The sequence below is a fragment of the Saccopteryx bilineata genome, chromosome 4, assembly GCF_036850765.1.
Source record: "Saccopteryx bilineata isolate mSacBil1 chromosome 4, mSacBil1_pri_phased_curated, whole genome shotgun sequence".
In the NCBI taxonomy this organism is placed as follows: Eukaryota; Metazoa; Chordata; class Mammalia; order Chiroptera; family Emballonuridae; genus Saccopteryx; species Saccopteryx bilineata.
In genome coordinates this window covers 49535969-49561065 of record NC_089493.1, presented here as the reverse complement: position 1 = coordinate 49561065, position 25097 = coordinate 49535969, and the positions used below count along the sequence as shown (strand labels likewise).

The 25097-nt window shown below is 42.8% G+C and overlaps 1 protein-coding gene across 3 annotated transcripts in view; it reads right to left on the bottom strand.

Annotated features, from left to right (window-relative positions):
- Positions 1–25097, bottom strand: part of L2HGDH (L-2-hydroxyglutarate dehydrogenase) — a 41446-nt gene that overhangs the window by 13709 nt on the left and 2640 nt on the right. For 2 of the 3 annotated variants that reach the window (XM_066272117.1, XM_066272118.1), the window contains exons 2-6: positions 22418–22533; positions 21628–21779; positions 14059–14190; positions 7208–7370; positions 5970–6004 (exon numbers count right to left, since the gene is read on the bottom strand). In XM_066272117.1, coding sequence (XP_066128214.1) covers positions 5970–6004; positions 7208–7370; positions 14059–14190; positions 21628–21779; positions 22418–22533 — 598 coding nt within the window. The remainder of the gene's footprint in view (positions 1–5969; positions 6005–7207; positions 7371–14058; positions 14191–21627; positions 21780–22417; positions 22534–25097) is intronic. The other variant, XM_066272119.1, reaches the window with a different exon arrangement.

Here is a 25097-nt window from a genome sequence, read left to right as displayed (position 1 = left end):
AACCTTGGGTCTAAGCTGGTGAGCTTTGTTTAAACCAGATGAGCCCACACTCAAGCTGGCGACCTCAGGGTCTCAAACCTGGGTCCTCCGCATCCCAGTTCAAGGCTCTATCCACTGCGTCACCGCCTGGTCAGGCTCCAGGCAATTTCTTGTTTTTAGATTTCCTACCCAGATTACCTGTTTCTGAAGCCTCAGAGTTCTCACCTGTCTCAACAGTCTTTCTTTTCAAGCCCTTAGTGATTCAACCCTATTCTATCTCTGTATGCATCCCATTTTTGCCTAATTACAAAGTAAGCCTCTTTTTAAGACCTATTCAAGTCACACATCTGACAAAAATTAGATGCAATTTCTTTGTACAGAGTTCAAATTAGCTAGACTAAACCGCAATAGTTTTAAGACTCTTGAAGTCAAAGGGCTATGTCAACAACAAAAAAATTGACTTCTTCTAAATTGGTTAATATCTTTGCAGGCATCCCCAAACTACGGCCCGTGGGCCGCATGAGGCCCCCTGAGGCCATTTATCCAGCCCCCCGCCGCACTTCCGGAAGGGGCACCTCTTTCATTGGTGGTCAGTGAGAGGAGCACTGTATGTGGCGGCCCTCCAACGGTCTGAGGGACAGTGAACTGGCCCTCTGTGTAAAAAGTTTGGGGATCCCTGATAGAGCTATATACCAGAAGTACAAGAAATATTTTTATGTGATACAAATCTATAATACTAGTTCTTACTTGAAAGTCAGCAATTTTATTGTTCTTAGAACATAAAATGTAGATAAGCCACATGATAAATGTAATGATAAGAGAATTTGTCGAATGGTACCAGCATGCTAATAACCTAAAAGTTCTCTTTAAAAAAACCCAAGGAACAGTTCCAAAAGAAGAAATTATTAAAAACTGTCACAGGTCTCTGAAATCATTTTACACTATGTGTGAAATATTAAATTCAGTAACACATTAATTTCACATCTAGAGTGGAAATTTAGCTAAATACTGAATAATACATTTGTTCATTTCTTTAAAAAATTAAACTATGTCTCTCTATTGCTATTTCATAAGTAAAACAGACTTTTCTTCTATAAGCAATCTAAAATTTTAATTTCTAAATCTCTCCCCAAGTTTATTTTTTAAATTCCTTTTAACCTCATAAAAGCACAGATATTCAACTTGGTAAGTCGATTCAAATTTTTAAATTATTATTTAACTATACTAAAGGAAAATGCCAAAATAAAAGGCAATAACTATAGCAACTGGAGGTGAAATATATATCCAGTGGTATCCTGCGCATCTTCCATCATACGATACCATACTCTAGTGAAAATACCCATTAGATGAGGGTAGAGGCAGAAACAGATTTTTAATCCTTCTTTGAATGGGGACCCTGGCTGCTTCGCCAGCAGATCTGACAGTAATCAAAGTGTCTGTGGCACATAGCAATGTTTTATGGAGACTTTGGTAGGAGAAAGCAGAGCACAGAACTTTAGGATTCTGGAGGAGAATTATACCATCCTCTGCAGATAACTATCCTCCTTTTGAGAAAGTGCTTCTGGCTTTGACTCAACACTTGACCACAGGCCACCAAGTTATCATGTGAACTACCCATTATTAAAAGGGTATTGTCTGACTCACCAAGCCACAAAACTGGGTGTGTACAGCAGCACTCTGTCATCACGAGGAAGTAGAATATACAAGATCAGGGTTGTATAGGTCCTACAGGCACAGATAAGTTGCAGAGGCAAGTGGCTCAAATTCCCATGACCCCTACTCCTACTAAATTACCTCCTCCCTCTCAACTTGCTCCTGTGGTCCCACGGGAAGTTCTCTATAATAGGTTGGACAAGGAAACAAAAATAGAGGCCTGGTTTACAAATGGTTCTGCACAATATTCTGGCACCAAGCGCAAGTAAATGGCAATAGCATCAGAGCCTCACTTGGGAGCGGCCCTGAAGCACTGTGGTGAAGAGAAATGTTCCCAGCAGGAAGAACTTTGAACACCAGACAGGTGTTCTCACCTACAAGGATATATGCCTGGAAGGATGATCTACACAATTTCTGGTGCGATGACTAATGGTTTGACTGGATGGTCACAAAAAGAACTCTGGAGAAGAAGTATGTGAACAGACCTCTCCAAACGGGCTTCAAGGGTAAAGATATTTATATTCCATATGAATTCTCACTGAAGAGTAACTCGGGAAGAAGAAGATTTTAATAATCAGTAGACAAGATGACCTGCTCTGTGAAAATTAGCCTCCTTCTCCAGGCACCCCTGTCCTTACCCAATGGCTTCAGAAACTAAATGGTTATAACAGCAAGGATAGAGGTGATGTGTGGGTTCAGCAACACGGATGTACTCGCTAAGGTTGATGCGTCTATAGTCACTGATGAATGTTCAATCTCCCAACAGCAGAGGTCAACAGAGCCACTGGTAGGATCCCTAGACCACTTCAATATGTTTTAAAAATGGTGGAGGGCAGGGCTGGCCAAATAGCTCAATTGGTTAGGGTGTCACCCTGATAAGCTAAGGTTATACGTTCAATCTTTGGTCAGGGCACATACAGTAATCAACCAATGAATATGTAGATAAGTAGAACAACAAATCAATGTTTAAATAAGTAAATGGGGGGCATCACTTAGTCCTAACTGGATAAGGACTTGCTCTGGATACAGCTTTGTCTTCTACGCTCATAATGCTTCTGTGGAAACCACCATCTGTGACCCTACAGGATGCCTTATTCAACATTATGGTATTTTACCCAGAAGTATTACTTCTGATAAATGAGCTTATTACAGTAAATGAAGTGAACAAAAGGCTTATGCTTGTGGAATTCGCTGATTTTATCATTTCTCCCATCATCCTGAAGCTGCTGGGTGACAAAGTGGAATGGACTTTTAAAGATTTAATAACAGTACTGGCTGGCTGGCAACACCTTGCAGGGCAGGGGCAATGTCTTCCAGGATGTTCTATATGCTCTAAATCAGTGACTAATACATGGTGCTGCTTCTCCCATAGCCAAGATTCACAGGTCTGGAAATCAAGAAGTAAAATGGAAGTAGCTCCTTACAATAATCCACTAGTTTCTGCTCCTAATCCAAAATCCTGCTTCCTAGTCCCATCATTTTGGGTTCTAAAGGTTTAGATGTAAGTTCTCAAGGGAGAAATGCTTCTGTTAGAGAATAAGCAATGGTTCTATTATCCTATAGTTTGATACTGTCACACCCGGCCACTTTGGGTTCCTCGTGCCAGTGAATCAACAGGCAGAAAAGATTACTGTACTGAATGAGGTAAATTGATTCTGGTGCGCAAGGAGATAGGGAGTTGCTATCACACAGAGGGCTTGGGGATGACAAAGAGTATGTCTGGAATATCGATCTCCTGGGCTATCTCTTAGTATCCCCACGTATTGTTATAAAAGTTAATGAAAACCACTATAACACAAAATAGGCAGGACTGCTAATGGCAGAGACACTTTAGAAATAAAAGTTTGCATTATCCTACCAAACTGGGAAGCACTACCAGCTGAACTGCTTGCCAAGGGACAAAGGCCTATGGAATGGATAGTAGAAGAAGGCATTTTAAATATCAGCTATGACCACATAATTGGTGACATAAATGAGGAATACAGTAGTTATGAGAATCATAGAAGTTATTTCTTCCTTACTGTGAAATAAATATATTTGTCTATAATAACCCAACTCCTTCTTTTTCCTCATTGTTATAAAATGAACCCCCCCTCCCTCAAGATCCATGTGTTGGAAGCCTTAACTCCCAATGTGACTATATTTGGAGATAGAGCCATTAGGGAGGTAATTAAGGTTAAATGAGGTCACAAGAGTAAAGCCCTAATCTGACAGGACTGGCGTTCTGATAAGAGAATTGCATGTTCCCGCATTCTCATATATTCCCACCCTCTCTCTCTCTCCCCACATGAGCTTGCACAGAGAAGGGACCATGTGAGGACACAGTGAGAAGGCAGCCATGTACAAGCCAAGAGGCTCTCACCAGAGAGCAATCCTGATCTTACACTTCTAGCCTCCAGAACTGTGACAAAATAAATTTCTGTTGTTTAAGTCTGTGGTAATCTTTTATGGTGGTAAGCATGTCTTCAGTTGTATGAAAGTTGAACCTTGTAGGTGGAAGCATAATTTTACTACTGCCTTTATTTGGAAATTAAATGGGGTCATAAGGGCTGTGAATGGATCCCAGATTGAAGAGGGATGGACTATGGGGGCTTTCCCTGTGTCCATTTGGTTAAACTGGGAACTATGCTTGACAGTTCCCTGTAGGTTCCAACTTCAAGCTGACCAAAACAGAATGGCATATGATCTGGCAGGCAGATGTCAAGTCGCAGCCACTATTTTCTGAAGGTCACTCTAGTCCAGGGGCCCCCAAACTTTTTACACAGGGGGCCAGTTCACTGTCCCTCAGACCGTTGGAGGGCCGGACTATAAAAAAAACTATGAACAAATCCCTATGCACACTGTACATATCTTATTTTAAAGTAAAAAAACAAAACGGGAACAAATACAATATTTAAAATAAAGAACAAGTAAATTTAAATCAAGAAACTGACCAGTATTTTTCAATGGGAACTATGGGCCTGCTTTTGGCTAATGAGATGGTCAATGTGCTCCTTTCATTGACCACCAATGAAAGAGGTGTCCCTTCCGGAAGTGCAGCGGGGGCCGGATAAATGGCCTCAGGGGGCCGCATGTGGCCCGCGGGCCGTAGTTTGGGGACCCCTGCTCTAGTCCAAGGTGTTAAGAAACACCCACTGACAAATGAATTACAGCTCCACATCTCCAGCTGTGCTTCCCACGAGCTGATCCTACTGACCAGCCGCTGCCTTGGCCTACTACTTCAGTGTATACACAGAGGCAAGAGCTCCCCCTGATCTCCTCATGAGCTTCTCATCTGCAGTTTCACTTCAGCAGCCAGATATACCTGGCTTCTCAGACTGGTTGGATACGCCTCTGATCTACCAACTTTCCTTCTGAGCCTTCACTTCTCCAGATCTTTTCACAATTGTGTAAGGTCTAATTCCTATAAAAAAGAAATCCTACTGGCCCTGGCCGGTTGGCTCAGCGGTAGAGCGTCAGCCTGGCGTGCGGGGGACCCGGGTTCGATTCCCGGCCAGGGCACATAGGAGAAGCGCCCATTTGCTTCTCCACCCCACCCCCTCCTTCCTCTCTGTCTCTCTCTTCCCCTCCCGCAGCCAGGGCTCCATTGGAGCAAAGATGGCCCGGGCGCTGGGGATGGCTCCTTGGCCTCTGCCCCAGGCGCTGAAGTGGCTCTGGTCGCGGCAGAGCGACGCCCCGGAGGGGCAGAGCATCGCCCCCTGGTGGGCAGAGCGTTGCCCCTGGTGGACGTGCGGGTGGATCCCGGTCGGGCACATGCGGGAGTCTGTCTGACTGTCTCTCCCCGTTTCCAGCTTTAGAAAAATACAAAAAAAAAAAAAAAAAAAGAAATCCTACTATAGTCGTTAATGACTGCTTTCCTGACTGAACTCTGATCATTCAGTGAACACACAGCAAATTTCAATACTTCTATGCCATTCAATAGTTTGTTTTATTGATAGATTGTGTGAAGAGGAAGGAAAGCCGTCCATCTCCCCCTGTACAACCTGTACCCCCTCCACGTTTTCTCATTAGTAGAGGGTTAATAAGTTAATGTAGATAAGCAGGTAGAACAATAAAATACCTATCAGTTTTGCCTTGAAACTAAGCACTCCAAGTACTTATAATCCTATTCTTTGCTGGCACTATAGCTATATGAACATACTTCCTAGTTGAAACCCTTCTTAGAATGAAAACTGTTACATTGCTCTCAAAGAATTTCTCTCAGAATAACTTTATATTAGACAAATTTCATTCAATAACATAACATACAGCACTGTGGTTAATTCAACATTTTAAGAAAGGAGAGGGGATGAAAGTAGATAAAATAGATGAAAGTGGGTTTTTTAAAGAATCTTTACCTTTGTATTCCTTATAACAATTGGATATTTCATTCCTGAAAGAAAAAGGAATTAGTGAAAGACTTATTATTAGTAAAAGAAGGCCTATAGAGTTTGAAATATACTTGCAACAAATTTAAATGAGTTAAATTTCACAACCATGATTACTTCCCACATTTCATTCTGAAGCTTTTACTAAGTAAAAAGACCAAGCTAATTCATATTTGCCAATATATAAAACTCTGGCATGTTCTTTAGATTATTTTATATAAATTCATTTAATCTATGCTTATAAACCTTTCCCCACTTCAGCTCCAACAAAGACAGTTCCAGCTTTCCTCTGAACTACAAACCTAAAACCAGGCTGTACAATGGGTCATCATTAATCAGCATGCATTCTCCCACAGGGCTAATGCTATGACACTTGTTCAAATGTTGGTTACTGAATCTTTGTAGTTTCTAGGTTGCGAAGAGAAGCCAGAGTTATCACAACACAAAAATTTTTCAATAATTAACCAGAAATAAAATTAGTTTCCAATCAAATCCAAGGGGTCCCAAAGTCTTATAAAGTATATGTTTAACAGGTAAAAGAATATGATCTACTTGTATCATAAGTAAATTTGACTGATTATGCTACCTACCTATAACAATATTAATTATTTAACAATTTTGCTCATTATCATAGAATTTAGTAGGACACTAGGAGAAAGATTCAGATGACCCAGAGCTCCTGAACAAACTGTCCAGGAAGAATAAACACAGCACTACTATTTTCCTCAAATTTCCCAAAAGCAAATTCAAACCTTACAAACCGATTAATTTAGTTTTAAAAAGAAGGAGGTCCCCAAAGGGGGTAGTTCAGAATGGCTAAGTCATGTCCCATCCCCAGACAGTCTAATTCAGTAAGAGTGGGTGATGCTAAAGTCTGCATTTTCAACAAACTTCCCCAAGGCATTCTGACTCTAACCTACAGCATAAGGAAGTATTTGGGAGCTAATTTTATACAAACTGCTTTGGCAGCTCAGGTTTCAGCACCAGTCAGAAGTGTCTGATCAGTGCCTAGTTCTATCAACACCAGACTCACTGGAAGTCCCCGTTCACCCACACCCAACCTGACCCTCTGCACCTGCCTCCTGTCCTGCGCCCTATTCTAGCCGGCTCCTGGTGGACCTCCACCAGCACTACCCCAGCCAAAAACAGTCCCAAATATGTCTAGAAGTCAATACAAGCATTCAAAATAAAAGACAAGGAGGACTTACCATCTTCATTTCTTGAAGGACTTTCTTCAGCCACTTCAATATCTTTTACTTCAAAACTGGTCAAAACAGAGCCACCTGCTTCTTCGAAATCCTGGGCAAATGACAATGCCACCCGACGATAGTCCACAATGCCAGTATATGGGCAATCGATAGCCATTAGACCCTGGGACAGGATTATGAAAAAGGCAAGACAATACAATTAAAAATAATTGAGTTCAGTGTGTTCAATAAATTTTAGTTTGTGCTGAATTTTTTTATGTTTTGTTTTGATGGGTAACACACTTTATCCTTCGTGGCAAAAATCTGATAGTTTTAAAGAAAAATAAAAGCTTGCTTGCTCTGTCAGTGCCTAAATTTGAACTTGGGTGTATATATATGTCAAACAGATATAGGAAATAATACTAGCTAAATAAGAAAATCTCTATAGTCAGGAAATAATGCTCCTCCTTAAAGGAATTCATTTTGGCAGGCTCTTCCAGCTGCTACAACTTGTTCAGTTTTATTCATTCCTCACCCTATCTGATTCTGATTCATATCTGGCTTTGGGGTTTTTTAATTTTGGGTTTTTGTTTGTATTTTTTGCTTGAAAGAGAGACAGACAGGCAGGGAGAGAGTTGAGAGGCATCAACTCATAGTTGCAGCACTTTAGTTGTTCACTGATTGCTTTCTAATACATGCCTTCATGGAGGGGGGTAGGGGGAGCTCCAGGTGAGCCAATGATCCCTTGCTCAAGCCAGCAACCTTGGGCTCAAGCCAGTAACCATGAGGTCATGTCTATGATCCCATGCTCAAGCTTGTGACCCTGCATTCAAGCTGGTGAGCCCACAATCAGCTGGATGAGCCTGTGCTCAAGCCGGTGACCTCAGGGTTTCCATCTTGGGTCCTCAGTGTCCCAGGCAGATGTTCTATCTCACTGCGCCACCGCCTGGTCAGGCTGATTCATATCTGATTCTGAGTCGAATTCTGTATCATCAAGCCATTACGTTTTAAATAAACTCCACTGAGATTTTCCCGGTAGTGGGTTATTTATTTATCATACACACTCAGTGAGAACTCAGAATTGTTCAATGTGTTTGCAGAACATTGATTTGATTTGCTGCAGACTCTATTTTTAAGACTGCAAATATTGAATGAAGATTACATGTGGTTAATTCAAACTTTCTCTTCAGGTAATGAGAAATTAACCACCAGGTTTTTATTTTGTTTTGTTTTTTCTTTTTGTCAAGATATGTTCAAACTTTATAGATGAATAATCTGTAAGCATATGTGCTTAATTTTGGGGAATAAATGTATCATAGAAAAGGATATATTTAATTCTGAAGAAAAGGATAAGAATAGAATTTCACACATTAAGTACAGACTACACTTTGGGAGAATCTTTGATAATAGTACCATTTTCTCTTGCTTTATTGTGTATATGAGTATATCAGTTTTCCCAATCAATCTCCCTAAGAAGGCTGGCTGCTTCCCAGGATAACTACGGCCTAGAAGCTGAGTGCGTCTAGTAAATGCTACCATCTTCTTGTTTGGCCAGTACAGCACTGCCATCGTTGTGGTTTTAAAATAATATTTTAAATATTTTATTCTTGTATTCAGTGCCCCAGTCCTACCTCAATACATTTATCTGCTTATCCTTTCAAAGCTTCTGACTTTGCTACCCACCCTTGACCAATATTGCCACTTGGCCAGATCACACTAAGGGTAAAGGCTCACAAATCACCCAACAATCTCTTTTTACAAATTGAAAGCAACATTTGAAAAATGTCACTGTTTTCCTGACAGTCTGCTTCCAGAATATTGGAGCATTTGCCTAGGTACAGTATAGGAAATCACTCCTTTTGTTTTGATATAGTAGATACATATAAGACTTTATATTAGACCTTATATGCCCCACAATCCGTAAATTCACAGGACAATAGCTATAATTCAATTTCAAACTACAAATAGTATTTTGAGTACAATAATCTTGGAATCTAAATTAGGATAATGCCAAGAGTTTAATCACAGAAACTTCCTAATCTAGCATAAAACCATGTGACAAGTATAACAAAGGGATAAACATGTGCTGTAAAAGTGCTCCATATCAATAGTTTTTTAGAATCCCAAACTCCTTATTCATCTTTTATTCCTATTATCCACCACAATACCTGCTGCACTAAAGGCACTGAAACATTTACTGAATGAGTGAACTTTTGAGGGCTATCTTTAAACATACTAGATTATTTTCCTTTCTAGACCTATTCTAAAAGGTTTCTCTTTCTTCTTTCCCTTTCTAGTCTTGGCTTTGCCCTTCCTCATGAGATACTCGTGAGCCCCACCAATAGGTGTATGCTGGAGGAAGGTGGGGTGAGTCACTGCTGCCAAGTGAGTAAATGTCCTGGCCCGGGATGAAACTGGTGGACAGTCAGGCACCAGCCAGGAGTGGGGCATGCATTGTCCAGGTCAGCAGGTCAGAGCTTGAAATCTGAGGCCACAGCAGGTCAGATGGCTAGAAAAGGACCAGGCAAGCAGGACAAGGAACACTGGGAGTTCGAAATCAGTCAGAAGGACAGAAAAACAGATGAATGTGTGATTGACAAATTAAAGAAAAAGCAGACAGATCTGTACAGCTAAGGTCAGAACACGCTGTCTGGATTCGTCCAGAAAGTGAGCTGCCAAGAGCTATCCTCCAAAGTCAAATTCACAGACGCAGTTTCAGATTTTCTGAGTTGCTCTCCTGGGAGTACTTCATTTTCTGCTTTAAAAATTTCATCCTAGAAGCCCTTTAGATCTGCCCTAATACACTTTTTCTTTCTGGAGGTCCTGGAACAAACAAAAGTAACCCTGTACTATGCAAATTTTTCCCACCATTCCTGGTAAGTGGTGGTGAGGCTGGGAGTGAAAGCAGGATTTACTCGAGACATCTTTATGAAAGAACCAGATTATATTTTCTACTATCTACTGTGGCCCCTACAAAGGCATTGATAATTACAAAGTGACATTATGTAAAGTAGGCCACTTCTGCAGAGGCCTCAGGAAAAAGCAGGATATTCTTCTTTTATAGTTACACTACTTATTCATCTTTCAAGTGGGGGTTCATCTCCAAGAAGGTTTTCCTAAACTCTCAGACTAAAACTAAAAACTTCTAGCAAGTACTGCCTGGCAGTGAGCTCAGTCAGACTCTCTAGCACAGGTACCTGGAGTTCAGCTACTGCACAGTGTCAGTACCAGGGTGGGGAGGAGGAACAGGAGACACAAGCATTCACTGGGACAGCCAGTGCTACTGCACAGTGTCAGTACCAGGGTGGGGAGGAGGAACAGGAGATACAAGCATTCACTGGGACAGCCAGTGCTACCGCACAGTGTCAGTACCAGGGTGGTGGGGAGGAGGAACAGGAGATACAAGCATTCACTGGGACAGCCAGTGCTACCGCACAGTGTCAGTACCAGGGTGGGGAGGAGGAACAGGAGACACAAGCATTCACTGGGACAGCCAGTGCTACTGCACAGTGTCAGTACCAGGGTGGGGAGGGAGGAACAGGAGACACAAGCATTCACTGGGACAGCCAGTGCTACTGCACAGTGTCAGTACCAGGGTGGGGAGGAGGAACAGGAGACACAAGCATTCACTGGGACAGCCAGTGCTACTGCACAGTGTCAGTACCAGGGTGGTGGGGGGGAACAGGAGACACAAGCATTCACTGGGACAGCCAGTGCTACTGCACAGTGTCAGTACCAGGGGGAGGGGGAGGAGGAACAGGAGACACAAGCATTCACTGGGACAGCCAGTGCTACCGCACAGTGTCAGTACCAGGGGGAGGGGGAGAGGAACAGGAGATACAAGCATTCACTGGGACAGCCAGTGCTACTGCACAGTGTCAGTACCAGGGGGAGGGGGAGAGGAACAGGAGACACAAGCATTCACTGGGACAGCCAGTGCTACTGCACAGTGTCAGTACCGGGGGAGGGGGGGAACAGGAGACACAAGCATTCACTGGGACAGCCAGTGCTACTGCACAGTGTCAGTACCAGGGTGGGGAGGGAGGAACAGGAGACACAAGCATTCACTGGGACAGCCAGTGCTACTGCACAGTGTCAGTACCAGGGTGGTGGGGGGGAACAGGAGACACAAGCATTCACTGGGACAGCCAGTGCTACTGCACAGTGTCAGTACCAGGGTGGTGGGGGGGAACAGGAGACACAAGCATTCACTGGGACAGCCAGTGCTACCGCACAGTGTCAGTACCAGGGGGAGGGGGAGAGGAACAGGAGATACAAGCATTCACTGGGACAGCCAGTGCTACTGCACAGTGTCAGTACCAGGGGGAGGGGGAGAGGAACAGGAGATACAAGCATTCACTGGGACAGCCAGTGCTACTGCACAGTGTCAGTACCAGGGGGAGGGGGAGAGGAACAGGAGATACAAGCATTCACTGGGACAGCCAGTGCTACTGCACAGTGTCAGTACCAAGGTGGTGGTGGGGAACAGGAGATACAAGCATTCACTGGGACAGCCAGTGCTACTGCACAGTGTCAGTACCAAGGTGGTGGTGGGGAACAGGAGATACAAGCATTCACTGGGACAGCCAGTGCTACCGCACAGTGTCAGTACCAGGGTGGTGGGGGGGAACAGGAGATACTAGCATTCACTGGGACAGCCAGTGCTACCGCACAGTGTCAGTACCAGGGTGGTGGGGGGGAACAGGAGATACTAGCATTCACTGGGACAGCCAGTGCTACTGCACAGTGTCAGTACCAGGGTGGTGGGGGGGAGGAACAGGAGACACAAGCATTCACTGGGACAGCCAGTGCTACTGGGGGCTGGACTGATTGCTTCTGAAAGGCTATCAAAGAAAGTTGGTATGCAAGTATTATTATTCATGTCTCTTTCATGAATAAAAGGAAGATCTGTCTTTCCCCACAGCATGTTTTAAGCAAGATACTCTACAATACACCCTTTACACTCATGCCGGCTTCATCTTCCTGAAATACCGATTGGATACGGTAGCCACCCTCCTCAAAAAATTTCCTGTGGCTCCTGTGCCTACTGGATAAACTTCAAAATTAGTGAATGAATATCAGGCCCTTTATGTGGGCTTAATCCTGCCTTTTCTAGTCTCACTTTTTATATTTCTCTACACACCCTGTGATCCAACTGCACCACATCACTCAGTGCTTTCCAACATGTCAGATGGTCTCCAGCCTCCTCTTGCCTTTGCTTATGTTTTTCAGACATGGTATTTTCTCATAGGTGTGGGCAAAAAATGGGGTCCTATGAAAAGTAATCTCACAGGATGACCCGATCATAAATCTCTTCCTGGGTAGGTCATGCTGGGTAGTCATGCTCCAGGCATATACAGTATTTCCCCATGTATAAGACGCACATTAATTTGGGGGCCTGAATTTTTCTTTTTTGGGGGACAGAGAAACAGAGAGAGGAACAGATAGGGACAGAGAGACAGGAAGGGAGAGAGATAAGAGAGATGAGAAGCATCAATTCTTCACTACAGCGCCTTAGTTATTCATTGATTTATCATATGTGCCTTGACAGGGGTGGGGGGTTGAGGGATGAGGGGGGCTACTGCAGACCAAGTGACCCCTTGCTCAAGCCAGATGAGCCCGCTCTCAAGCTGGCAACCTTGGGGTTTCGAACCTGGGTCCTCCACGTCCCACTCTGACACTCTATCCACTGCACTACCACCTGGTCAGGCTAGGGCCCGAAATTTGAAGAAAAAAAAAAAGAATTACATAATGTTATTAAACTCAAGTCTGTTCATCATAAAATTCATACAACTCCTCATCACTGTCAAAACTCCCATCCATTAGCCTGTCCTCATCTGTGTTTGATGACGAATCACTGTCTTCATATACTGCCTCATCCTCAGTTCCATGGCATTTGAAATGCGACAACCACTGTGTAAGATACACCCAGTTTAAGGGTGCATATTATATATGGGGAAATACGGTATATTCTTTTTCTTTTTCTTTTCTTTAGTGAGAGAAGGGGAGGCAGACAGACGGACTCTCGCATGCACCCCAACCAACTGGGATCTATGCAGCAAGCCTACTAGGAGGTGATGCTCTGCCCATCTGGGGCTGTTACTCTGTTGCAACTGGAGCCATTTTTTAGCGCCTGAGGCAGAGGCCATGGAGCCGTCCTCAGTGCCAGAGGCCAATTTGCTCGAGCCAATCGAGCCATGCTGTTGGAGGGGAGGGTGGGAGAAGGGGTGGAGAGGCAGATGGTCACTTCTCCTGTGTGCCCTGACCAGGAATCAAACCCAGGACATCCACACGTGGGGCTCATGCTTTACCACTGAGCCAGCTGGCCAGGGCCATATATATTCTTTAGTAAAAGGTTTGTCTTTGCCTTAAGCAAGCCCAGTCCACTGTTTCTGTACATTTATGTTAACACACCATAGAAATAAGCTGTAACCACTCTCAAGAAAGCACATAAGCTTGCTAACCATTCTATAATCCCAATCCCCATCTTGTTTTCTCCCCACCTTCATGTAATTTTCCTCATGTCTCCTCCTTAATTTCAGATGCATAAAAGAAGCTGCAAAACTGTTACTCTCCAGAGCATTTGAGATCTTGGTCTCTGGTATACACTGTCAGTTTGGCTCAAAAAAACTTACAAAAATTCTCACAGGTTTGGACATTTCTTATAACAACTTAAAGGAAAGAAGAAATCAGATGTCAGAGTTTATGACAATTCTCTCTTGTATTTGTCACCCCACTGCTTTTGTGACAGGATTACCTGTTTCTATATAATTTCCGCCTCCTATAAATTCACTCAGCCTTCATGTCATAAGACTGAACACTAAATGAAAATGTCCCTGTGAGCATGAATGTGCAATTAGTGAATCACTTACCCTACAATATGGCTCCTTCTTTTTTATCTCCTCCTGCTGGATCAGCCTCAGACCCTGGACACCATTCTGCAGGCCTCTCTCATATAGGGCCTGAAGTCTGGGAATTTCTTCCTGTTCAACAGCTACGATAAGCTTCAAAAAATAATATTATGACTAAGAGTTAAACACACCATTCTGACATAAAATAAAAAGTGAACAGAAAATCATAAATTATTGCATTATTCAAATTGGGTTGATTTTTTAAATTGTTTTTTTCCTTTATGGATGTACTTCAACCTTTCTTCATGAGCTCATTTTCCCCCTCCATGGAAAAATGTTGTTTTAAGAAAACTGCATTGCCTGACCTGCAGTGGCACAGTGGATAAAGTGTCAACCTGGAACGCTGAGGTTGCTGGTTCAAAGCCCTGGGCTTGCCTGGTCAAGGCACATACAGGAGTTGGTGCTTCCTGCTCCTCACCCTCTTCTCTCCCTCTCTCTCTCTCTACTCTCTCTCTCTAAAAATGAATAAATAAAATCTAAAATATATATATATTCCTTTTAAAAAAAACTGCATTAAAACAAATTTTCCTCAAAGTTGAGATATAGCCTCAATTTCCACTTCTACATACATCTTGGCCATAAACAGCTGTTATCACCACCACTCCCTCAGTCCCAGAGTGGAGAGAAGGACCAATTGCTTAATATTTACATTAAAAAAAAACAGAATGGGCTTATTTCTGTAAGAGAATGTAAAACACCAGTGTATCAGAAAAACAACTCATATTTAGTATAATGGGATATCACTAACGGAAAACTATCCATCTTATTTCCTGTAATAAAGTACATTACAAAGTCTTTATTAATGCATTCTGTTGCAGGGAAAAAGAGGTAAATTTATCAATTTTACTCAAGACTCTTGTTCTATTTATTTCTGGGCAAAGTATCTGCTTGAAGTAGTTTCTTCCTCACTTAACAGCTCCCAGCAAAGGAAGGCACAGATGCATATTCATAGGTATATTAGAATCACTATTTCATAGCAAGAATTCAACACAATTTCATGAGACAATAGTTTTTTGGGTTTTTTGTTTGCTTTATTTGTGACAGAGACAGAGACAGACAGACCAGAAAGGAGAGAGATGAGAAGTATCAATTCTCCATTGTAGCACCTTAGCTGCTCATTGATTGCTTTTTCATATGTGCCTTGACCTGGGGGCTACAGCAGACTGAGTGACCAACCCTTTGCTCTACTAGCCAGTGACCTTGGGCTCAAGTTGGTGAGCCTTGCTCAAACCAGATGAGCCCGTGCTCAAGCTGGCGACCTCGGTGTTTCAAACCTGGGTCCTCCAGGTCCCAGTCCTACGCTCTATCCACTGTGCCATCGCCTTGTCAGGTGAGATAATAGTTTTAATCAAGGTGTGAAGGTTATTTAAATCAACAAGTAATTAACCTTAAAAACAAAAGTGGAATCAAAGGATGCTATTAATAAAGTAAAAAGACAACCCACTGAATGAGAAAAAAATACTTGCAAATAGCTGATCATATAAGTTTTTAGCTATAAAAACTATAATTATAGGCCCTGGCTGGTTGGCTCAGTGGTAGAGCGTCGGCCTGGCATGCAGGAGTCCCGGGTTCGATTCCGGCCAGGGCACACAGGAGAAGCGCCCATCTGCTTCTCCACCCCTCCCCCTCTCCTTCCTCTCTGTCTCTCTCTTCCCCTCCCGCAGCCAAGGCTCCATTGGAGCAAAGTTGGCCCGGGCGCTGAGGATGGCTCTATGGCCTCTGCCTCAGGTGCTAGAATGGCTCTGGTTGCAACAGAGCAACACCCTAGATGGGCAGAGCATCGCCCCCTGGTGGGCGTGCCAGGTGGATCCCAGTCGGGCACATGCAGGAGTCTGTCTGACTGCCTCCCCATTTCCAACTTCAGAAAAATCAAATAAATAAATAAACCACTATAATTATAGTTTTACATCTTTTTTCATTTAACACTGTGTCAGGATCATTTCCCCACGTCATTAAAAATATATTCATAGCATCTTTAATGGGGACAATGAAATTTTATTCTTAAAAAGTACATGGAAAAGATTTATAAGGGAATATTATGAATAGCCATATGCCAACAAATGACATAATCTATATGAAATGGGTAAATTCATAGGAAGAGACAAACTTCTGAAACTGACAAGAAAATATGGATAGACCTATACATGTAAAGAGGTTAAATTAGTAACTTTAAAACTCCTACAAAGAAAAGATCAGGCCCAAGAACTTGACTCATGAATGCTACCATATGTTTAAAGAAGAATTAATACCAATTCTTAATAAACCCTTCCAAAAAACAGAAGAGGAGGGAACACTTCCTAACTAATTCAGTGAGACCAGTATTAACCAGTACCCAAACCAAACAAAGATATCAAAAGAATATCTCTTATAAATATTGATGTAAAGTCCTATACAAAATAATTATAAACTCAATTCAGTAACATATAAAAAGGATTATATACCATGATCAAGTGAAATTTATTGCAGAAATACAAAATCAATTTGACATCCATAGTCAATTAATGTAAATACATATTAATAGAAAAAAGACAAAAATTACATGATTGCTTCAATAGAAGCAGAAAAGGCATTTGAGAAAACCCAATACCTTTTTATGGTTAAAAAAAAAAAAAACTCAACAAACTAGGACTAGAAAGGAACTTCCTCAATCTGACAAAGGACATCTACAAAAGAAACCCCAGCATCACACTTAATAATGTTTTCTCCCTAAGACCAGGAAAAACACAAGGTTGCCCACTTTCACTTCTTTCACTTTTCAATGTTGTATTAGAGATTCTACCCAGGGAAATTAGGCAAGGAAAAATATAAAAGGCATAAATTGAAAAAGAAGTTAAATTATCTTATTTGTAGATGACATTATCCTTCAAATAAAAAATCCTAAGGAATCTATACACACACACACACATTAGACTAATACCAATGTAAATTTAGCAAAAGAAATGCAAGACCTGTACACTGAAAAATACAAAACATTGTTGAAATAAATTAAAGAAGATCTAACTCAATGGAAAGATATCACACGTTCATGGTTTGCAAGATTTAATATTATTAAGATGCCAATACTCTTTAAATTGACCGATAGATTCAATATAATCTCTATCAAATTCCCATCTGCCTTTTTAGAACTACTCACAAACTGACCCTAAAATTCATATAAGAAATACAAGGGACCCAGAATAGCCAAAACAATCTTGACAAAGAAGAAACAAGTGGGCCTGGCCAGTTGGTTCAGTGGTAGAGCGTCGGCCTGGCATGTGGAAGTCCAGGGTTCAATTCCTGGTCAGGGCACACAGGAGAAGCGCCCATCTGTTTCTCCACCTTTCCCCTTCTCCTTTCTCTCTCTCTCTCTTCCCTTCCCACAGCCAAGACTCCACTGGAACAAAGTTGGCGCAGGTGCTGAGGACAGCTCCATGGCCTCTGCCTCAGGTGCTAGAATGGCTCCAGCCACAATGCAGCAATGGCCCAGATGGGCAAAGCATCGCCCCCTGGTGGGCATGCTAGGTGGAATCTGGTCGGGCTCATGCGGGAGTCTGCCTGCCTCTCAACTTCTAACTTTGGAAATATATATATATATAAAAGAAGAACCAAGTTGGAGGACTCACAATTGCTGATTTCAAAACATAAAGAGCTACAGTAATGAAGATAGTGCAGTACTAACATAAGAATAGACATATATCAATGGAATAGAATTGAGAATCATAAACATATATTCTGACAGTTATGCACAATTGATTTGTGATAAAGATATGAAAGCAATGTAGAAGGAAGAGTTTTTAACAAATGGTGCTAGACAACTGGATATATACATTCAAAAGAATGAGGCTGGACCCCTCCCTCACATCGTATATCAAAATTAATTAAAAAGTCATTATACACTGCAGGTACAGGTACGGGTACAGTACAGGTACAGGGAGTGGGGTAGGAAACTCTTGTTTCTGGTGGCAGGGTCTATGAAAAGGGCAGTGGGCTGGCTGTGAAGGTGTGAAGAAGCGCCTGAAGTAGTCCAAGAAGCAGTCCAAGGAAACGGACGAAGAAGGGAAGGCATTCAAGCAGAAACAAAAAGAGCGGCAGAAGAAACTCAAGGAGCTAACAGTGAAGACTGTAAAAAAGGAAATACCACATCTGGGAAGATTCAACATTTGGAATTAAGCATTCTGGCGCCTGACCTGTGGTGGTGCAGGGGATAAAGCATCGACCTGAAATGCTGAGGTTGCCAGTTTGAAACCCCGGGCTTGCCAGGTTAAGGCACATACGAGAGGCAACTTCAAGTTGATGCTTCCTGCTCCTCCTCCACTTCTCTTTCCCTCCCTCTTCTCTCTAAAATCAATAAATAAAATCTTTTAAAAAAGAAAAAGAATCCTGGCAAAAAAATAAAATAAGCTGCTCCTTGTGCCTGAGGCAATAGTGATCCTTAGTCCCATTCCTGTTTAAACATCTGGATTCTCTGCTATAACATATGTTGCCACCTATAGCTAGAATAAGGTGTTGTCTTAGAGCCTGCTGTACATATAAGAATAAACTTTTGTTTAAAAAAATAAAAAGTCATACCATGGCTCATTTTCTCTTTAGTTCTCACTCTGTCATTTCTACCTCAGCTAGGTCAGAGCAAACCCAGCCTAGAATCTACTCTTTCTCTCAGTCTTGATTCTACCCCAAAGTCTATCTCACCTGGAATTAAGCCAATTCATTTGGGGGAATGAAAGTGATGACAGACCTAAAAGTCAGAGCTAAGGTCCTGGCTGGTTGGCTCAGTGGTAGAGCACCAGCCCAATGTGTGGAAGTCCCAGTTCAATTCCTGGTCACGGCACACAGAAGAAGCACCCATCTGCTTCTCCACTCCTCCCCCTCTCCTTCCTATCTCTCTTCCCCTCCCGCAGCCAGGGCTCCATTGGAGCAAAAGTTGGCCCAGGCGCTGAAGACAGCTCCATGGCCTCCGCTTCAGGCGCTAGAATGGCTCCAGCCACAATGGAGCAATGCCCCAGATGGGCAGAGCATCGCCCCCTGGTGAGCATGCCGGGTGGATCCTGGTCGGGCGCATGCAGGAGTCTGTCTGACTGCCTCCTCACTTCTAACTTTGGGAAAATACAAAAAAAAAAAAAGTCAGAGCTAAGGCTATAACTAAACTCTTCAAAGAAAATATGGGAACGATTTTTCATGATCTTATTTCTTAGGTATGACACTAACATCACAGCAACAACGAAAAAAGATAAACTGAACTTCATAAACATTAAAAACATCTGTGCTTCAAAGGATACCATCAAGAATGTTAAAAAAAGAAAGAAAGAAAACCTAGAGAATGGGAGAAAATTTTTAGTAATATTTTAGTAAATATCTTTTTTGTAAAGATTTGATTTATTTTGAGAGAGAGAGAGAAAGGCAGCAGGGTGAGAGGAGGGGAAGACGCTAGAAGCATCAACTCATTGTTGCTTCTTGTATGTGCCTTGACCAGGCAAGTCCAGGGTTTTGCACCTGAGACCTCAGCGTTCCAGTTCAACGCTTTATCCCCTGCACCACCACAGGCCAGGCAGTAAATATTATATAGCTAATAAGGGGTTGTATCCAGAATATATAAAGAATACATACAACTCAAAAATAAAAAGACAACACAATTTAAAAAGTAGGCAAAAGATATGAACAGACATTTTTTTCAAAGAAGATAAATGAACGGCCAATACGCATATGAAAAGATGTTCAACATCATTACTAGCTAGGGAAATGCAAACAAAACAATGATATACCACTTCACATCCTCTAGAATGGCTAAAATAAGAGACAGAAAAAAAACAGGTGTTGGTGAGAATGTAAAGATTAGAATCCTCATTAATTGTTTTCCCCCCAGAATTTTATGGTTTTGCTAACACAGACACAACGTGCACACAATCTCTCTATTCATTTTCTTCACTGCACAGCCTGGCATTGGAATTGGTGACTCTGAGGGCCAGCTGAGCTGCTCTTTCCACAATGGTTTTGAGGTTCTTTGAGGCAGCGAGTAAGCAATCTCAGCACAGTAAGATTTGTTGCACATCAGCAGTACTTCAAGGTCCCTGACCTTGTGGAGCAGCAACTTCAGAAGGCCACTGGGCAGCATGTACTTTGTTTTCTTATTGCTCCCATAACCATAACCTGGGCATCCAGATCTGGCCCTTGACTCTTCTGCACACCCTATTGTCAATGCCTCTGAGTATCCACTAGTTCCACTTAACTTTGATACATTGGTCTAACTGGTACCAGACGATCTTCTTGATCCTCTCTGACAATCTTGGGTTTCATGTGGGGTCTGAGGGCAGTCATGGTGCCAAGTAGGAGATGGCACCACCTCTGTAGCCAGCACGGAGGAAGAAAGCCTCATTAATTGTTGATGGGAATGTAAAACAGTGCAGCACTTTAAAAACAGTTTGGCAGCTCCTCAAATATTAAACATGGAGTTACCATATGACCCGACAATTTCACTCCTAGGTATATGCCCAAGGGAAATGAAAACATAGGTCCATATAAAAACCATTAGCGGTGTTTTTTTATAACAGCCAAAATGTAAAAATAACCCAAATGTCCATCGACTGATAAAGGGATAATAAAATTTGTTATACCCACACAATGAAATATAAAAAGGATGAGGTATTGATTCATGCTACAAGATGATCCATGGAAAATATTATGCTAAATGAAAGAAGTCAGAGAAGATAATATATTGTATGATTCCATTTACATGAAATGTCCAAAACAGGCAAATCCATAGATAGAAAGTATATTATTAGTGGTTGTCTGGGCCTGGGTAGAAACTTAGGAGGCAGGGAGAATGGGGAATGACTATTAAACGGTATAGAGTTCCTTTTTGGGATAATGAATTGTCGTAAAATTAGACAGTGGTGATAGCTACACAATTCTGTGACTACACTAAAAACTGAACTGTATACTTTAAAAGGGTAAATTGTATGGTATATAAATTATGTCAATAAAGCTGTTACTTTAAAAATTACATAGAGTTAGTCATACCATCTTTTTTGGGGGGAGTAGGGGGACAGGCAGGAAGGGAGAGATGAGAAGCATCAACCTTAGTTGTTCATTGATTCCTTTCTCATATGTGCCTTGACCAGGGGGCTCCATACAAGTCAGTGACCTTTTGCTCCATCCAGTGACTTTGGGCTCAACCCAGCAACCTTGGGATTAAGCCACTGACCTTGGGCTTCAAGCCAGCAACTTTTGGGCTCAAACCAGGGACCATGGGGTCCTGTCTCTGATCCCACATTCAAGCTGGCAACCTCATGCTCAAGCTGGTCAGCCCACTCTTAAGCCAGTGACTTTGGGGTTCAAACCTGGGTCCTCAGTGTCCCAGGCCAATGCTCTCTCTACTGTACCACCACCTGGTCTAGCTCATACTATCTTTTTTATTTATTTTTTTAAGTGATTGCCTAATACTAGATTTTGCAAATTACATTGATATAAAGAAAGGTCATTTTTTAAAATTCAACATTAAACATCACTAAGAAAATGCTAGTTATAAAGAAGTAAGATCCAAATAAAATGCCATACCTTGCCACATTGCTTATAGGAAATTCCTTTTTGGTTACAGTAGTCATAGATAAGGGCTGCACCTTGTACGCATAATTTAGCTTTCAGAGATTCAGGTTTATAGTAAATTCCACTATGTATGACACCACTGTTATGTCCAGTTTGATGAATAGCTACCAAACGAGAAAACGGATAAGAGGACATAACGTTACTCGCACAAAACGCAAGAAGTCGGGCAATAAACACAGTTGAAGCTATCTGAGATCATATAATTTAAATTTTTATAGTCAGAGCACTGTTAACTTCCTGTAACAGCCACCCTGGTCCCATCTCTCAGCCTACCTTTGATTCCAGTTACAATTCTGGTGCAAAAGTCACCTCTCACTACCAGCAAACAAACCACTTCAAGGACCCACCATAGCTCTCTATATTCTGCCACAGGGGCCTTTTCTAATGTGGGGAAGGAGAACTCAACACTCCTAGGAGCACTCTTCAATTCACAGCTACAGGAGCTGAGGGATAAATGAGCATGATCTGGGGAAATGTTTATGTAGCTCCTCAGAGGCCCCAGTGGAATCACGCTCACACAGCAACTTTAATAATGTACCCTCATGTGGCTTTTCCTTCTTTCCTGTTTACTATTCCCCATCCCCTCACTCTTGTCTCATTCCAAGTCCCAGTCTCAGGCTCTGCTTTATGGAGAACTCAAACTAGCCTACTAACATTGACACTCAGCCTAACAGATGCAGAATTGACAAATTGAGCAGGGGCTCAGGTTAAGTCTGAAAAGCAACACGGATAACATACATACCTAAATCTTTCTCCTTTTCCAGAACACCAATGGAAAGTGCTGGATGTCGCAGGATGAGTGCTCTGGCAGAGGCAAGCCCCACAATTCCGCCACCGATAATGACTACATCAAATGCCCTTTAAGAGAACGTCACGTTTAAAGTAATGCGTGTGTTTACAGTAGACCTACCTCATCAACTTCACATGCAAAATTTTTTTCATCTGTGGACAATTAGTTAAACTATTAATTTATAATCATCAAAAGCAAATATTTATTGTGCTTAGTACTACTTGTCTTCATACTCATAAAGAAACCTTTAAAAGTTACATGCACTGCTGGTCAGTAGTATGATCAGCTACACCCAGCAGGCAGGGTGGCTAGCTGATAAAGCTGCCCTAAACCTCCGCAGTGCGCTGCCTGGGCTAACTACATGTTTCAAGCATCACACACACTTCTCTACCATCTATTCTTTTAAAATTCAGGTCCAGTATTCTTGAGGATAAGCTAACACATTAAGTCATTAATGTCTTAGTGTGCAAGAACTTACTTTTTTTTTTTCTGTTGAGAAGAAAACAGCCAAGTGGTCCAGAAATAGGTTTGAAACCACAGTGTTAGCCTGACCTGTGGTGGCGCAGTGGATAAAGCGTCGACCTGGAAATGCTGAGGTCGCCGGTTCGAAACCCTGGGCTTGCCTGGTCAAGGCACATATGGGAGTTGATGCTTCCAGCTCCTCCCCCCTTCTCTCTCTGTGTCTCTCCTCTCTCTCTCTCTCTCTCTCTTTCCCTCTCCTCTCTAAAATGAATAAATAAAAAATAAAAAAAGAAACCACAGTGTTAGCCACGACAAATCCTGATTATACAGCCATTTCAAGTATTAAAAAGGGTTTGTATAATATAACTTTGCAGTGAGGAGGGTAAAAATTCCCTTTAGCACTGACCTTATGGTCAACAAATTTAGATTTTATTTTATTTTTTTTAACAAATTTAGATTTTATAGGAACATGGCCATTCTAGAATCTTCTACACCCTAACTATTTCACCCCCTTCTGTACTGTATTATATTATTAGAGAGTGAGAGAGAGAGAAAGGGAGAGAGATGAGAAGCATCAACTAAAAGTTGCAGCACTTTAGTTGTTCTTTTTTTTTTTTTTTTTTTACAGAGACAGAGAGAGAGTCAGAGAGAGATAGATAGGGACAGACAGACAGGAACGGAGAGAGATGAGAAGCATCAATTATCAGTTTTTCGTTGTGGCACTTTAGTTGGTTCATTGATTGCTTTCTCATATGTGCCTTGACTGTGGGGCTACAGCAGATCGACTAATTCCTTGCTCAAGCCAGTGACCTTGGGTCCAAGCTGGTGAGTTTTGCTCAAACCAGATGAGTCCGCACTCAAGCTGGCGACCTCGGGGTCTCGAACCTGGTCCTCCGCATCCCAGTTCAGTGCTCTATCCACTGTGCCACTGCCTAGGCAGGCTAGTTGTTCTTGATTGCTTCTCATATGTGCCTTGGCTGGGGAGCTCAAGCTGAGCCAGTAACCCCTTGCTCAAGCCAGCAACCTTGGGTTCAAGGCAAGAATCTTGGGCTTCAAGCCAGTGGCCTTTGGGCTCAAGCCAGCAACCATGGAGTCATACTGAGGATCCCACACTCAAGCTGGCCACCCTGCGCTCAAGCCAGCAATCTGGGGATTTCAAAACTGGGACCTCAGCACCCTAGGTCGATGCTCTATCCATTTTGCCACCACAGGTCAGGCTGTATTATTTTGATGGAAATCCTGAACAGCACCTGTAACTATTTTAATAAGGTATTCCTTTTTTTTTCCTCCTTTCTTCTTTTCCAAGTGAGAGGAGGGGAAATAGAGAGAAAGACTCCCACATGCACCCAGACCAGGATCCACCTGGCAACCCCCGTCTGGGGCTGATGCTCTGCCCATCTGGGGCCATGCTCGCAACCAAGTCATTATTATTATTTTTTTTTTACTGTATTTTTCTGAAGCTGGAAACGGGGAGAGACAGTCAGACAGACTCCCACATGCGCCCGACCGGGATCCACCCAGCACGCCCACCAGGGGGCGACGCTCTGCCCACCAGGGGGCGATGCTCTGCCCCTCCGGGGCGTCGCTCTGCCGCGACCAGAGCCACTCGAGCGCCTGCGGCAGAGGCCAAGGAGCCATCCCCAGCGCCCGGGCCATCCTTGCTCCAATGGAGCCTTGGCTGCGGGAGGGGAAGAGAGAGACAGAGAGGAAGGAGGGGGGGGGGTGGAGAAGCAAATGGGCGCCTCTCCTATGTGCCCTGGCCAGGAATCAAACCCGGGCCCCTGCACGCCAGGCCGACGCTCTACCGCTGAGCCAACCGGCCAGGGCCCCGAGCTATTTTTAATGCCTGAGGCAGAGGCTCCAAAGAGCATCCTCCATGCCCAGGGCTGATGTGCTAGAATCAACTGAACCATGGCTGTGGGAGTAGAAGAGAGAGAAAGAAAAGGGAGAGAGAGGGGAGGAGAAATAGATGGCCACCTCTCCTGTGTGCCCTGACTGGGAATTGAACCTGGGACATCCGCACACCAGGATGTCCCAGACAGAGCAACACTCCTGATGGGCAGAGCATTGCTCCCAGTCAGGGTGCATGCGGGAGTCTGTCTCTTCTTCCCCTCCCCTCACTGAATTAAAAATAAAAATCACACACACACAATACTATTATTCTAATTAA